The following is a 16403-nucleotide window of genomic DNA, read 5'->3' as shown; positions in this document are numbered from 1 at the left end:
GCGCCCGGTCGCAAGATACGCATTTAGTGCCGCAGCACGACGTCGTCCCCATCCCTCCCTCCCATTCCCCCACGGCCTTTAGCGCGACGGTCGCGTTTGCTCTCCGCCGTGCGTTCGCTCTCCGTGAAAGCGCGCGTCCCTCGCGCGCGTTCACTAGCACATGCAGCATACGGCGCGCGGCGCCGAATTTATCGCCGTTGGACTTTATACGAAACCTCACGGCGACGACGACGGCAGGAATGCGCTTGGAGCGAAGTTATTGAGCACGTATTATTGCTGTCGCAATAATACGTGCTCAATAACTTGCGATAGCCAATCGATAGCCAATCAATAGCTAATAAATAATTGATCAATAATCAATAAATTTCGGAAAATGCTGGGGTTTACTGCTTAAGTGCTTAGCCTAGCCCAAAAACCCGGACTAGCTAGGTGCCCATCAGCTCCGCTGTTTCTTTAGCATTGCGCCTCTAGTGCAAGCTACGCAAATCTTTTTTTTCGTCAAGAGCCAAGAAATCTTTTCACGTTTACATACTGAAACACCCCAAAAGACTGTCAGAACGCTATCACCATTTGCTGTCGTGAAGTGCATCACCAGCACTCTGGGCCTCGGATACAAATTTTACTAAAATGGCCAGTGGCGACCTTCTCGAAATTCGTGACAAAGTCCAACATGACAAATTGACAAATCTCGTCTGATTTGGTGCCGCCCCTGTTTCAGTAACACTTCATCATTCCCTCAACAGCAGACGAGGTTTAGTTTCAGAACAGGACCTACGGAGGCTACCCGTTACCGCTAATGGAGCCAAATACATTAGGCGCTGCTTGCATAAGCTATATTGGATAGCCTCCACATTTGCTTCGGCGCGTAAGCGTGTTTTTGTCGCCACATCTATTTATTGCTATTAGCAGTCATGAAGTAAACGCGAAGGAGTAAGAAATCTTAATCTTCCACATTGCCTTTTAATCTAAGGTGACAAAATAAGATGTAATTATACGTTCTTCTTCTTCTTCTTTCTGGGGTTTTACGTGCCAAAACCAGTTCTGATTATGAGGCACGCCGTAGTGGAGGGCTCCGGATTAATTTCGACCACCTGGGGTTCTTTAACGTGCACTACAACGCAAGCACACGGGCGTTTTTGCATTTCGCCTCCATCGAAATGCGGCCGCCGCGGCCGGGATTCGATCCCGCGATCCCGAGCTCAGCAGCGCAACGCCTTAGCTGACTGAGCTACCCCGGCGGGTAAATTATACGTTCGAAGCTAATTATCATTTAAGAGGTTGCTGCTAATGAGTATCAAACTAGGGTGGTGTAATGTTGTGAAAAAAAAAACTACTCAATCTCCCGCTAAAGGGAACCATGTGTGGATGCAAAGCAGCGGGGAGATGGTTAGCTTGAGCGGGAGATGGTTTCGCTGGAGCGGCCCGAGCGCTCATCGCGGCGCTGCACAGGAGAGAGAATGAGGCGCGCGCGCTCCGTCATTTTCATACCGCGGAACTACCGTGGCGCCCCCAGCGGAGTATGCAGCTGTCGCAGCACCTGTCGTGCGCGCCGCTCCGGATTCCTAGAGGAGAGAAAGGGGGGAGCGTAGGAGAGGAGAGAGAGGGGGGAGGGGACGTGCATGCGCTGTGGGTGTGTGGCACGCGGGCGCCGCTCCGTAGAGGATTCCTGGAGGAGAGAAAGAGGGAGAGCGTAGGAGAGGAGAGAGAGGAGGAGGGGACGCGCATGCGTTGTGGAGGTGTCGGACGCCGCCGGAGGGACGGACAAAGCCCCCGCCAAAAGCTGCTTCGCATCTAAAAATGTCGCTGTTTCACCGGAAAGGCGAAGCAAGGATAGTAGTTTTATCAGCTGTATAAACTTGGACATGCCCCAGCACCAGCAACGCGCAGAACTATTGTCGACGCCGTCGCCGTTTTGCCCGCGTTCGCACCGAACGCGCGCGGCGTTAGTGACTATTGCCAGGGCCTCTGGGGGCGGCTCGGAGGTTTTCGACGAGGATAAGAACGGCAAACTCTTCGAGCAGCGTCGGAAGTATTTACCATGTTCTCGCCTGGCAACGTTTTTATATAAATACGCATTTGGTGCCGCAGCTAAACGTCGCCTCCCCTCCCTCCCGTCCCCCCACGGCCTTTCGCGCGACAGGAGAAGTCGCGTTTGCTCTGTATATATGGTGATTGTAAAGGAGGAAAGAGGCGCTTAATTCTGCAGCCCTTCGGGGTGCATGACGCAGAACGCGCGTTTGCTGTCCGCCTTACGTTCGCTCCCCGTCAAAGCGCGCGTCCCTCGCGCCTTTTCACTCGCACATACAGCGACTGGCGTGCGGTGACGATTTCATCGCCGTTGACGTCATGTGGAACCTCACGGCGACGGCGACGACGACACCGACGGCAGAAATCCTCTTTGAGTTTCCATATAATTGCTATCGCAATAAAAATTACTGGCTCTCCCGTAATCGAGAGTATATATGAAAGCATGAAGTGGCTACCGGCAAAAGCGGATTGGTTGGAGATGATGCCAGCCACAATCTTAAAATGTGTGTAGTGCATGTTCGCAATGGGCACACCACACCGCAGCAAGCCATGGACGCTGCCCAACTAGAAGAAGAAACCGACTGAACGCTGCACAACAGGCAGCGAAAGACGCCAGGGAGACAGAGCGCACTGCCCAGCTAGAAGAAACGCGCGAAGGAGGTGCCTCGCAGCGTGGCGCCATCTCGTGAGGCGACGCAAAACCCGCGCCGCGGAACTCACGGAACGCTGGCGTTCAAAAGAGCACAGGCAACCCTGTATCAGCGCCAAAAGATGGCAATCTGGCAAAAGATGGCAAAAGATGGTATGGTGTCCTGTGTCCGCCTTTCGAACGTCGCTATTAGAAATAACAAATAAAACTTCAGCGTACTAGAAGTTTCAGCTTGAGTGAGCAAACACTGGGAAGAACTCGGAAGCAATATTTTTTGTAACTTGTTTGCGCAGTAACTAGCGCATGTAACGGTCATCTGTGGTGGTTTCTGCGCAATTAATTTTGTTTGCAATGGTAATCAGAAATGAACTTATTCCGTAGTGTTTAGACGCAACCAAGGACGGAAAAGAAGGATGAGGACAGGAAAGAGCGTTCTTTCCTGTCCTGATCCTTCTTTTCCGTCCTTGGTTGCATCTTAACACTACGGAATAAGATGCACCAACTAGCCCAGCAACAAGTCCTGATACAGAAATGAAGTGTTTTTTTATTTGAAATCTAGAATAACATGTGAGTAAGCGAATTGAAAGTGGCAGGAAACTTCCAAAAGGTTGAACACGAACCCTTAACCTGCGCATAGCGAGTGCGAAGCTTTAGCTCTGCAGCTACCTATACACATGTTCGCGTTGTGCATGCTATATTACAGCGAAGCTGTCTTTGGCTAGGATCCTGGTTTTCTTCGCGGTGCAACGTCGACAGAAAACTATCATCATCAATGAATCATACCCGAAATGCAATGGCTCATAGCCCCGTAAGGCAGAGGCTACAAGCACTCAGCAAAGTGCAGCGAACAGCGCATACATTCTTTAGAATCACGCGTACAACATACAGAACAGCGTATGTTTCAATAAAGAACCAGCTCAAAACAAGCATTCGAACCACATAACTGACGATAAGGTGCCCCTGCGCCTACATGCAATGCCAGGCACGTAGCGCTCCCCCGCATACGTTTCCCGATAAAGATTAGTGTTGCGCAGCTGCCACGCCAACGGCAGCTTTACTGTAGCGTGTAGGACGCAGTGAGTGACGTAACCACACTTTCGTATTTAAAAGAAGAACCCCGCCTAGCAAATGATTTGTGGTGTGACAGTGCTATATAAAAAGGCCACGTATAGTGAGAACTCCTGAAGAGCAGCGTGCATACTAGGCACGGCAAATTTCTCTTCTCTCTGGTCCACTCTTTGTAGGTGCACGAAGTAGCGGCGCAAGCCAAGTCACAGGCCGTCGAGACATCTTAGGCTAATAATTAGGTAAAGAGCATGTGAATGTCGCCTCGTGAATAATGCCAAACTACGTCGCATTGGGTAATCTTTCTACTTGTCGATTACAGCTTCGCGGTCCAACCACCTTCACAGCGAGGAATCGCCTTCACGCGCAAATTCATCAGACGCTAGCTTGGTTCTCTAGGCTATCACATACCAGACGTCTCATCGCTTCGGACCACATGTGATTGACTTTTACTTGCGGTGCGAAATTTTGCATTCAGTCGTAGCTTAACTCATCAAGTTGTTATGCCTTATACGAGGCACATAGTTGCTTTCCCTCAGGCTCTTCAGTGAAACGTGCAATGCACAATGCGTATAATAATATGAGGCGTTCCTTCCCAACTTCAGGAACTTTGAGCCTATCTTCCTACGTCATGATCGCGGCATCATCCGGCTCTCACGTACTAACGGCGCTCGAGCCAGACGGCGCGTTGTAATATCCAGGCATCTCGACTGCAAAACACTGCATGGTGGTTGCCTCCGTACGTACAGCGATTGAAAAGCAAACTTGTTTGCCACGAGCGGTTGATTTCCCATCGCCGGACGGCAGCGCCCAATCTCCGCGTTCCTCCCCATGGCCGCATCAGACTTTTGACGGCCCTTGTCATATTTACCAGGCTGTTTAATCGAGGACTGCTCCTTCGTACTGCCCATGGAGTACGACAATGCTTCGCCGAACTCCACCAAGGCAGCGTCATCGCAGCGAATTGGAAAGACGACCCCAGCTTCATCAAAAAAATGTCGCAGTTTCGCCCGAAAGGCGAAGCATCAATTGCGATAGCAAATTGGTAGAGAGCTATTCGGAGTAGGGATAGTAGAGTAGTTTTATCGGCCGCATAAACTTGGACACATTCGCTTTCTAACTGAATTGACAAGCGTGGTGTCATCGCGCACAAGCAAACATGAATAGATCACACTGAATGACCGCAGACAACGACTGTCAAAACGCTGGCGCGGCCGCTGCAGCGGGCGAAGAATCGTGCGGTCTATCGCTTCAACGGAAACTGAGCGGCATTTACAAAGGTCAGAGCCGTGTGGAGATAAGAGACGGTGCGGGCGACGGCACCACAGCCAGTGCAAGCGTATTTGTTGGCAGAGTTTTTTTGCTTTCGCGTGGGAGATTGCGTTGCTAGTTCTCCTTGCGCTGGGTTGCAAGATGAGCATTTGGTGCCGTAGCACAGCGTCGCCCCGCCTCCCTCCCCCCATACCCCACGGCCTTTTGGGCGACAATCGCGTTTGCTTTCCGCCGTGCGTTGGCTCTCCGTGATAGCGCGCGTCCCCCGCGCGCTTTTACTCGTACGGCGCGCGGCGACGATTTTATCGCCCTTGGAATCTATACGGAACCTGACGGCGACGGCGACGACGACGCCGACGGCAAAAATCCCGTTGAAGTGTCCATATAATTGCTATCGCAATAAAAGTGCGTCAAGTTTCCAACTTGCTCGAGGATAGCGTACCGACGAGGCGCAGATGAAGGGGAACGTGTGCTCAATGATCGAACATCTAGGCGAGCCCACGCTCTTTCTTACCCTCAGCACGTGCGAGCTCCACAATGAGCGCCTACGGGCACTCATCGAGAGTGGGGATTTTCGTCAATGCAACAGCCGGCGCTCAGAGTTGCACGCCGTGATACAGTCATGGTTGAGGGACATCTAGAGGCATTTCATTCTCCTCACGGGCATACCTACGTTCGGCCATACACGCTTCGCCACACTGGAGCTGCCTCTATCCGCCGCTATCAACACAACTAGATCTCTTGTGTCGGTACCGGTGTCACTAACACCCGCGAGCTCTCCAGCGGTGGCACCCTCCGGTGCAACAGTATAGTTCGTGTGGTACCAGTTTTTTCAGTGGTGACGAGCACCGAGTGACAGGCTTTGTTTCTTGCGTAGCAACGTCCGGTTTGTCACAGAGCTGGGACGAAATCAAAAATAAAAACAGGAAGACATCGATAGCTTTACTTATGGCTGATGAAAGATGCGACATCAGAGCACAGGTTTAGTACCGTAAAGATCACTTAAGTAATTAATGGTGAGGAATAATTAGAAACAATTAAGGAAAGTCTAATTACCGTACACCGTACATATTCATGGCGGTACATATGCATCACGCTATCGACATGAAAACTCCGCTGCCATGACGTGAATTGTGCGTGGCTCGGTACATGCAGGCAAACTTGGCCAAGGAATGGCGTGACATCTAGTGCAACAGAACAAGGACACTAGAAGGAACGAAACACAGACACAAGCGATAGGTGTCTGGGTTTCCTTTCTTCTTGTGCGCTTGTTCTTGCTGCACTTCATTATTATATTAGTATGATTATTATTATTAATACTCAAATAATCGCGATAAACATAAAACATAAATTATTATTATTGCATAAACATAAATATTATTAGTACTCAATAAGATAAACATAAAACATAAAGATAAAACAATAGAAAGGAAAAAAATGGCCGCGTATCTGCGTGCTTCGCTGAAAATGTCGTCGAAAGACGATAGTCTTCTGCCGGCGCTTCTGGCGTCTCTTCAGTAGCCCGGTACGCTTGCTTGGCCTCGCGGTCTTTGGTGGTTCTCGCGGCATGCGCTTCTGGCGTCTCTTGAGTAGCCCGGTACGTTTGCTTGGCCTCGCGGTCTTTGGTGGTTCTCGCGGCATGCGCTTCTGGCGTCTCTTGAGTAGCCCGGCACGCTTGCTTGGCCTCGCGGTCTTTGGTGGTTCTCGCGGCATGCGCTTCTGGCGTCTCTTGAGTAGCCCGGCACGCTTGCTTGACCTCGCGGTCTTTGGTGGTTCTCGCGGCATGCGCTTCTGGCGTCTCTTGAGTAGCCCGGCACGCTTGCTTGGCCTCGCGGTCTTTGGTGGTTCTCGCGGCATGCGCTTCTGGCGTCTCTTGAGTAGCCCGGCACGCTTGCTTGGCCTCGCGGTCTTTGGTGGTTCTCGCGGCATGCGCTTCTGGCGTCTCTTGAGTAGCCCGGCACGCTTGCTTGACCTCGCGGTCTTTGGTGTTTCTCGCGGCATGCGCTTCTGGCGTCTCTTGAGTAGCCCGGTACGCTTGCTTGGCCTCGCGGTCTTTGGTGGTTCTCGCGGCATGCGCTTCTGGCGTCTCTTGAGTAGCCCGGTACGCTTGCTTGGCCTCGCGGTCTTTGGTGGTTTTCGCGGCATGCGCTTCTGGCGTCTCTTGAGTAGCCCGGCACGCTTGCTTGGCCTCGCGGTCTTTGGTGGTTCTCGCGGCATGCGCTTCTGGCGTCTCTTGAGTAGCCCGGCACGCTTGCTTGACCTCGCGGTCTTTGGTGGTTCTCGCGGCATGCGCTTCTGGCGTCTCTTGAGTAGCCCGGCACGCTTGCTTGGCCTCGCGGTCTTTGGTGGTTCTCGCGGCATGCGCTTCTGGCGTCTCTTGAGTAGCCCGGCACGCTTGCTTGGCCTCGCGGTCTTTGGTGGTTCTCGCGGCATGCGCTTCTGGCGTCTCTTGAGTAGCCCGGCACGCTTGCTTGACCTCGCGGTCTTTGGTGTTTCTCGCGGCATGCGCTTCTGGCGTCTCTTGAGTAGCCCGGTACGCTTGCTTGGCCTCGCGGTCTTTGGTGGTTCTCGCGGCATGCGCTTCTGGCGTCTCTTGAGTAGCCCGGTACGCTTGCTTGGCCTCGCGGTCTTTGGTGGTTTTCGCGGCATGCGCTTCTGGCGTCTCTTGAGTAGCCCGGCACGCTTGCTTGGCCTCGCGGTCTTTGGTGGTTCTCGCGGCATGCGCTTCTGGCGTCTCTTGAGTAGCCCGGTACGCTTGCTTGACCTCGCGGTCTTTGGTGTTTCTCGCGGCATGCGCTTCTGGCGTCTCTTGAGTAGCCCGGTACGCTTGCTTGGCCTCGCGGTCTTTGGTGGTTCTCGCGGCATGCGCTTCTGGCGTCTCTTGAGTAGCCCGGTACGCTTGCTTGACCTCGCGGTCTTTGGTGTTTCTCGCGGCATGCGCTTCTGGCGCCTCTTGAGTAGCCCGGTACGCTTGCTTGGCCTCGCGGTCTTTGGTGGTTCTCGCGGCATGCGCTTCTGGCGTCTCTTGAGTAGCCCGGTACGCTTGCTTGGCCTCGCGGTCTTTGGTGGTTCTCGCGGCATGCGCTTCTGGCGTCTCTTGAGTAGCCCGGTACGCTTGCTTGACCTCGCGGTCTTTGGTGTTTCTCGCGGCATGCGCTTCTGGCGTCTCTTGAGTAGCCCGGTACGCTTGCTTGGCCTCGCGGTCTTTGGTGGTTCTCGCGGCATGCGCTTCTGGCGTCTCTTGAGTAGCCCGGTACGCTTGCTTGACCTCGCGGTCTTTGGTGTTTCTCGCGGCATGCGCTTCTGGCGTCTCTTGAGTAGCCCGGTACGCTTGCTTGGCCTCGCGGTCTTTGGTGGTTCTCGCGGCATGCGCTTCTGGCGTCTCTTGAGTAGCCCGGCACGCTTGCTTGGCCTCGCGGTCTTTGGTGGTTCTCGCGGCATGCGCTTCTGGCGTCTCTTGAGTAGCCCGGTACGCTTGCTTGGCCTCGCGGTCTTTGGTGATTGTCGCGGCATGCGCTTCTGGCGTTTCCTTTGTCTCACGGCGGGCTCGCTTGGCTTCACGGTCTTTTCCACGCCTTTGGGCGCCATCTTCTGGAGTTTGTTTCCCGGCGTTTCCGTTGTGCCTGGCGGCCCTTGATTACCCGTTCGGCACGAGCCTCGGGCGTCTCTTCTGCCGCCCGGTACGCTCGCTTAGCCTCTCGGTCGCTGACGATTCGCGCATCGCGCACCTGGTTTGTGTCCTGTTGCCTCCGGGTACGCCTCGACTCACGATCTTGCGCTAGCCGCTCGGCTCGTTGCTCGGACGTTTCCTGGGCACGCTTGAGACGACGAGCGTCGGCACGCCGGCGCTTCTCCGCTGCAATTTGGTCGTCGGTCTTTTCCCTGCGTTGTCTGGGCATGTCTTGTAGAGTGGGTTGTATTTCATCAAGCGGCCATTTATGTTTTGCCCTGCCTCAGACAGCGCTTCCTTTATGTTGAATCGGCCGCATCTGGCTGGCATTGATAAAATTGAGGAGGCGGAATCGGCCGCATCTGGCTGGCATTGATAAAATTGAGGAGGCGCTGCGTGAGACATGGACGCCATCTGGAAATACATCGGGAAACATGAGCTTGTGCAGAGGGTGTCCTTCCTCCATGGCAGAGGGCGCTCGTCGGCGCGCAGTCGGGGAAACACGAGCTTGTGTAGAGGGTTCCCTCCCTTCGTGGCAGACGTCGTTCGTCGGCGCGCATAGCATGGCATTTTCAGCGCAGCTTAAGAAACTAGGGTCTTTAGAGTTACGTATCTATGTATTTTCTATTAAAGGAACACACGTCCTAATACTTACCTAGTGATGTTGCGCCTCAGATATGCGTAATATTTACTTTTTGATTGATAACGTTCACAAGTATGAACAGCCGTACCAGTTTAAGTAGTGTGGGCGGTAAGCAAGTGGTCCAACTTTGGCCGGGTGGCTGAATCGGTTGACAGACAGACAAACAGAAAGACAGACAGACAGACCAAATTTTCAGCGTTTAAGTTCCCCAAGAAAGACTATCGTCTTTAAAATAGGAAGCCACAACACCATCACACAGTCATCTGCAGAGTACAAGCTTTACAGACGAGAGTCTAGTCCCGTGCTTGTCATTCAAGAATTCAAGCGCAGCATGTAAAGCTCCATATGGAGTTGATCACAAACAGACAGACAACGGTAGTCGAACGCTGACGGCTTTTCCGTCTCATATTGCGCCCCATTGCAGTGCGACGCCTGCAACACCAGTGGCGGCGTTCATCACGCAAGCACGTGAGCGTTTAAGACGCTTAGCTTCCAAGGCACCCTTTCTTCTGCGCTATGGCGGTTACCTCGCATGCTTGTGATGCGTACATGTAATCCATGTACAGAAGCATTAGTGAAACGCCAAACCTTTTGTGTCTCTTTAAATGTGTCGCCATTCGGGCGAGCCTGCTGAGTTTATAGTGTCCCTTTTAGGGGGGCGCTGACGCTGAGTGGTTGTACAAAGCCTCGGAACGTCAGAAGGATAAGCCTTGCCGCGGACATCCTGACGCCCTCACTGAGCACATTTGTACTATCCTTGACCAAAAAGCAGCCATCAACACTGCGACTTACTTCTTTTGCTACCTTGCAGAGCTACGCGGCCTGTTCTACGGCAAGTCAATCTGGGTGGAGAACTGCGACTGCTACTGGAATGAACGTCGCCAACTGGTCTACTGTTCCCGCGAGCGCTGGCAGCTGAACCGCAAGGGGTGCGCCCTCCGACTGGAAGCCACGTGCGGGTGAGCGGGCGTGCCTTTACTTGGTTGATTCGGGAAATGTTTTACACAGTGAAAGATGGGTCTGTGGGCGGGGAGCAGTATATTTAGGATAGGTATAAGAGCCCGGATTCTATGGCAAAAACGAGACAGACTCTCCAACGTCGTTCTTCTCTCAGAGACAACCTATGTAGGTCGGGGCCTCCTACTGACAAAGGTGTTCTGACCGCTCCGCTTCGGGTGCTTGGCAATCTCGCATCAGTTGCTTATTCACGGGTGTTACGGGCCGATTATAGTCGGGGCAGCTGGTTGCAGCCGTGTCTTGAGACCGCTTGTGCGTCGCCGTTGGCGTACACGTCCTGCTGATTGGTCTTGATCCCTATACGTCGCTCGTGAGGGCAAACCAAGGCTAAAGGCGAAACAGAAGTCCACGTTCGGTGCAAGTAGAACAAGCGGCAGCGGTTGGTAACTTGGAGGTACCGCTTCGCGAAGATGTTTATTTACTTAAGGTGGCAGTTAAAAGTAGGGCACTGCACGGGCTCGGGCTTACCCAAAAGCCCGGGCCCGGCCCGGCCTTCGGGCCGGGCCGGGCTGGGTAGAGCAGTTTTTTCTCGGGCTCGGGCCGGGCTCGGGCACGGCGTGTGCTTTTTGACCCGAGCCCGGGCCGGGCTCGGGTTTCTTGAGGCGGGCCCGGGCCGGGCTCGGGCTTTCTGTTGGTGTGCATGTAACGTGCAGCGAGTTATTCTCGGGCGTCTCAACTCTGAAAAACATATTTTTCGGTCTCGGGCCGGGTTCGGGCCGGTTTCGTGTCGGAATCGGGCTGGGCTCGGGCCTAAGGTAAAGGGGTGGCGGGCCGGGCCGGTCGGGTAAAGTAGATTATTTCCGGGCCCAGGCCGGGCCCGGGTCTTGCCATAAAAATTTTGATCGGGCTCGGGCGGGCAGCTCAACGTACAAACGGGCCCGGGCTGAAAAAATCGGTCCGTGCAGTGCTCAAGGTAAAAGTAACTTTATTTTCATTTTAGTGGGACGTACTTGCTTTCAAAAGCCAAATTTCATTCGCTCTGTTGGATAAAATTCGTTATTATAGGGAAAAAATGCAGGCCAATATTTCTGTCTTGTTTATAGGTTCGTGACACAAGCTCAGCACCGGTACGCCAGTGTGACGTCAGAGGATGTCAATGTATTCGCTCGTGCACACGCCATTTTGACGCAGGAAAAGTGCTTGAAACGTTCTGGGTTGCGAGATTGATTTCTTAGAACACTATGTAATTCTTAAACGAATAAATAAATAGCTTGAAAAGAAGCTATCCAAGCCTATGACGTCGCGGCAAGCTTTGAACGAGCCTGAAGAGGTCTCGCGACGTATACTTTTATTTTTGTATTTTTTTCTGGATTGCCAAGCCTCTTGTCAAAGTAATAGTGGCCGCTTTGCTGTTGCAGATGCATAATTCACCTGCTTAGTGTAGTTTTTAGTTCGTGAAAGAACATCTGCACAAAGTGGAAAAAATTTACCGACACATTGTCAGAATTTTACGCATGAAACGCCAATGGCAAAATATGCGACTTTATTTTTCGAGCAATGTTTGATAGTAGATGAATCACATACAACTACTCCTGGTTGGCCAGACAACGTCCTGCATTTTACAGATGACGTCGATCATTTTTACGACGATGCACAATTTTATGTTTCAAATTGCAATATTTTACAACGACTATAGCTAAGTAGTCAGGTATCATCATAATTCGCGTCGCCGTTATTCTGCTGTCTTCTTCACCCGTTCATAGTCCTGATTATTCCTTCATCACATAAGATAGTTCGCAAGACAGAAGTTTGCCGGACTATTGACAGTTGAAGTGTTCAACAGTGATAGATCGAGGGGTGTCTCGGGAATCAAGCTGCAAGTTTCAGAATTTTGCGCATAACATGCCGACTGCGAAAATAAATGAATTTTAGAGCGCCGCTCTTAGGCGCCCGTTTCCGCGGCGAGCCTCGGCGGCGGCGTCGGCGTCCCTCGTAACCAAGCGAACGAGCACAGCGGGGGATGAAAGACGGTGATAGCGAAGAGAGCGCGAGGAAGAAATTGGTGGAGGAGGGTATGGCGAAAGCGTGGGAAGAAAAGCGTACTGCCGCGAAGACGGGCTCGGCGGCGACGATTGCTACGAGATGGTGCCAGAGTAGCGCGCGTCAGACATGGAAACAAAGCGAGCGGACATGAGCGGAGGTGGCTGCTGTTAATCGCGCCCACACGTCACCCACGCGCTGCCTCTCCTGATCTCCCGATTAGCGAGGCAGTCGCATCACACTTCGCTCCATTTGCAACGTGCCGCACGAGAAAGATTGACCCCTCCAGCCAATGTATCGCGAAATGGAAACACGTATACAGCTGCACTCAAATTTCGCCTTCGGGAGTATCGTATTAGGTGGTGAACTTAAAAAAATAATAATGCTAGGCGCACTACGTATCACAGACAGGTCGAAGGCGAAAAGAGTTTATTTCCTGTTGGGCCATTGTTCATCACATATTTCTTTCCCTGGTGATCATCTGAATTCCCCATTAGAATGGCGCAGTGGTATACGCCACAGCGCCAACATACTAGTTGAACAATTACGCATATTTATTACTGTTACTTAAATCTCATTCCTTGTCTATAGGCGGTGCATGATTACATCATCCTGCACTGTTATACCATTTATATTCGATGTCATTATGCTACTTCTCTAATTATGCACTTTTCCATGCCTATCTTGCTTGTTAGGGATTCTTAGAGGCGTATCCCATTTTTATTTACTTGGGCTATGTGCTCTGGCGATGGAAGAAGCTCCGTGAAATTTCCTCCGAAATAGTTTTGCATACTACGCAAGAGGTCACCCTCTTGAACAAACCTCTTCTTATAAATTCCCTTTCATAGCCTGCCCTAGCCTTAAGGACACATGGTAGAGCAAAATTTAAAAAAAAATCGATTTTTGGTTTTTCCCGTTTTTGGAATGCTCAGGCCTTCCTCAACAATATCCAGTGCCCCACATGCTTTTCTGCGTTTTGATTGAGCCAAAAAGACCCGGTTTTCGAAACCAAGGGACGAGTGGCCACGCGCCCTTTTTTTCACCTAGCTCAACCTAGCAATCGCTCAGGTTTCTTCCAAACGTAAATTTTGTGGAAATCACGAAATAAGAGTGCATTGGGCACGTACAAAAGAGAATGGGTGCCAGGCTAAGAAAGTTGAAGAAAGAAATCAAGGGCACAAAGCTATCTGATGGCAAAGGTCTGTCAGGACGAGGGCGGTTGACTGACACTTGCATTGATAAAATACAAACCTATTATGGCTTAGCCATAAGAAGAAACACTGGAGACTTGGAAAGCATGTGGAAAGGTGTTTGGGCAACATATTTTCACATGTTGGCTACAGATATCGACCCAAGTCACGGGCTCTGCCCAAAAGATGCCGACACTTGGTGTGCATACAACAAGGCTCAATTGACACAGGAGGCTATTGTGCACAAAGAATACTTGCCTCCACCATTCCTTCATGTTATTAAGCCAATATTCCAACAGTTAGCTCACCCAGACCTGCTGAAAAAGTGCTTACGCGGCAAGACACAAAATGCTAATGAATCATTTAACCATATCGTGTGGGAGCGCGCACCGAAAATGTGTTCCTCGGAATGAAGATGCTCAAAACTGCCACCTTTGATGCTGTGACCACGTTCAATGAAGGTTGCATGGCAAGAGTTAACGTCCTGAAGGCATTTGGCATATCAACAGAGCGTAACACTGTGATGTGGTTGGGTGAAGTTGACCGTTGTCGACTGTATTTTGCCAAGAGAGAGGCTGAACACATGACAAAACAAGCCAGGGAAACAGAAAACAAGCAAAGAAGCAAAACGCTGACTCTGGCAATGACTACGTGGCTGGTGGCTATTAGGCAAATGGTTCAGTGCGTGTTGTTTTTGAAAGAAAATGAAGTAACATGTTTTTTGTCTTTGACCCTCAATATCTCGAAATAACTTTTTTTGTTACATTTGCCCCATTTTTATAAAAACTTCAAATGACAGCAGGTTGATTTTTAGCCAGCGTAAAGTAGACACCTATGCACAGCTACTGAAGTAGGATCGTACACATGCACTCAACAGTTAATTTTCTCTTAATTGTTTTCTTTGGAAAAAACAACAAAAACTGGCCGTGTTCTAAAAAAATTGCGAAACTGTTGACCTTTGACAAATAATCTTAGTTCTAGTTCCACTGCAAGACGACATGATCGCGAATCAAATGAAACAAACCCGAATGCGCTACATGCAGTAGTTGCTGAGAAAATGGGTCTCAAATAAGGCTCAAAATACATGGGAGGTATAGGGCCTACCCTGTGCCCTTAAAAAGAAGTGCGCTGCCTTTCGAGTTATTACAGAACATTGCCTTTCTGATATCTTGCTTGCATACGTTATAGTTTCCCCTTGTCCAAATTAATATCCTGTAGTCAGTGCTAGCTTACCGCCGGCGTAACTTTGTTTCATCTCACTGCCGGTACTGCGGCCTCAGTACTTACCAGTTTCCGAGTTCCTTTCCGCCAATAAAGTTCACTCACTGACTTGCTCGCTCGCTCACTCACTCACTCACTCACTCACTCACTCACTCACTCACTCACTCACTCACTCACTCACTCACTCACTCACTCACTCACTCACTCACTCACTCACTCACTCACTCACTCACTCACTCACTCACTCACTCACTCACTCACTCACTCACTCACTCACTCACTCAGAGCCAATACAGATACAATGCTGGATATTTTACATTCTGCTAACCAAAAATTGAAAGTTCCCCCTCCCACGCCTCCTCGTACGGCTTCGTATGCAATTCGCGAAACTCTCCCAAAACAATTAAAAAAACTCCTAAACTCATTTCCAGATTTGTCTGCGTTTCCATTCTGTAATTAACGAGGTTCACTTGCTTCTATGCAAAGCCTAATGCACCTCGCTGGGGCATATGCGTCAGCAAGCGTTTGGTGTGTTGCGACACCACGTACCCGAGCACATGGGGGTTGGACCCTCACGCGTCTATTTTGTATGTATAGCCGTGCGCGGATTAGCCGTCTCTGGGGAAAGGGGGATCCTGGGGGTTCAGCCGATGCCGGGTGTTCGAACCTTTAAGGCCCCCGGCGGAGGCGACACACCTCTTCGCCCTCTGCTTCGCATAGACGGCACCTACAGACTGACCCACCTGGAGGAAATCGGCAGTCTCCTTTTCCTGTCCCCCCTCTTCAATCATTTGTCTTTCTCTCTCACTTTTGCATCTTTCCTGTCTTTTAGTCACTTCTTCTCACTTCCGAATATCTGGGTGGCAAGCACAGAGATACCTGCTGTACTTATCCAACCTTGGGTATTTTATGTTAGGTTAGAGCGGCGATACATGGCTGGCGTTTACAAGTATTCCATCCTTCTAGCGTCCCCTTGTTGGGCTCGGTGGTGGGTGGCTACCATTGCAGCCGAATTTTCCATTTTTTATATGGCAAACGCTTTTCCCCGCTGCCTGATCGCTCCCTGAAAAGGGGGCGCACCGATGAAACTTTCAATTTCTTTATGAAACCGCAAGTCCTTTCCGAAGTACCCTGTTGCACACAGCCAGCATGAAACTAGGACAGTCCGAATGATCTCGCCATTCCTTGTAGCCAAATGTCTCATGGAAGCGTCGGCCCAGGTTATATAGTAAAGAAGATGGGAAGGGGTGATCGTCTTCTCGAAGTTCGCTACAAACCACAGTACGACAAACTTTCGAAACTTGTGGCGTTTTCAGACATCCCCGTGACTATGGGCCCCCTCAGGTCGATGAACACAGTGTGCGGTGTCATCTCGGAAGATGACCACCTTGAACTGAGTGAAAGCGAACTACTTGAAGGATGGCAAGACCAGAACGTAATCAAGGTGCAGAGGATAACACTAAGGCGAGATGACAAGCAAATACCTAGCAAGCACATTATGATTACTTTCGGAACTAGCAACCTAGCAGAATCAATCGAAACCGGCTGCTGCAAGCTTCGTGTCAGACCATACATCCCAAATCCGCGTCGATGCTTCGTGTCAGCGTTTTGGGCATGGGTCGCAAAACTGCCGAGGGCGCACTACTTGTGCTGAGTGCAGTTCAACTG

The 16403-nt window shown here is 51.1% G+C and overlaps 2 protein-coding genes across 11 annotated transcripts in view; one reads left to right on the top strand and one right to left on the bottom strand.

Moving 5' to 3' along the window:
* The window catches only part of LOC119434082 (uncharacterized), a 191307-nt gene that overhangs the window by 101939 nt on the left and 72965 nt on the right, over positions 1-16403 (bottom strand). The gene's annotated exons all lie outside the window — the stretch shown is intronic.
* The window catches only part of LOC119434080 (uncharacterized), a 207903-nt gene that overhangs the window by 170276 nt on the left and 21224 nt on the right, over positions 1-16403 (top strand). Inside the window, exon 6 of the mRNA XM_049658515.1 lies at positions 10132-10286. Within this exon, the coding sequence (XP_049514472.1) occupies positions 10132-10286 (155 nt within the window). The remainder of the gene's footprint in view (positions 1-10131; positions 10287-16403) is intronic.

The sequence above is a fragment of the Dermacentor silvarum genome, chromosome 11 (genome assembly GCF_013339745.2).
Source record: "Dermacentor silvarum isolate Dsil-2018 chromosome 11, BIME_Dsil_1.4, whole genome shotgun sequence".
Taxonomy (NCBI): domain Eukaryota; kingdom Metazoa; phylum Arthropoda; class Arachnida; order Ixodida; family Ixodidae; genus Dermacentor; species Dermacentor silvarum.
Note: the sequence above shows the minus strand (reverse complement) of the source record. Positions and strands in the feature narration are given on the sequence as shown.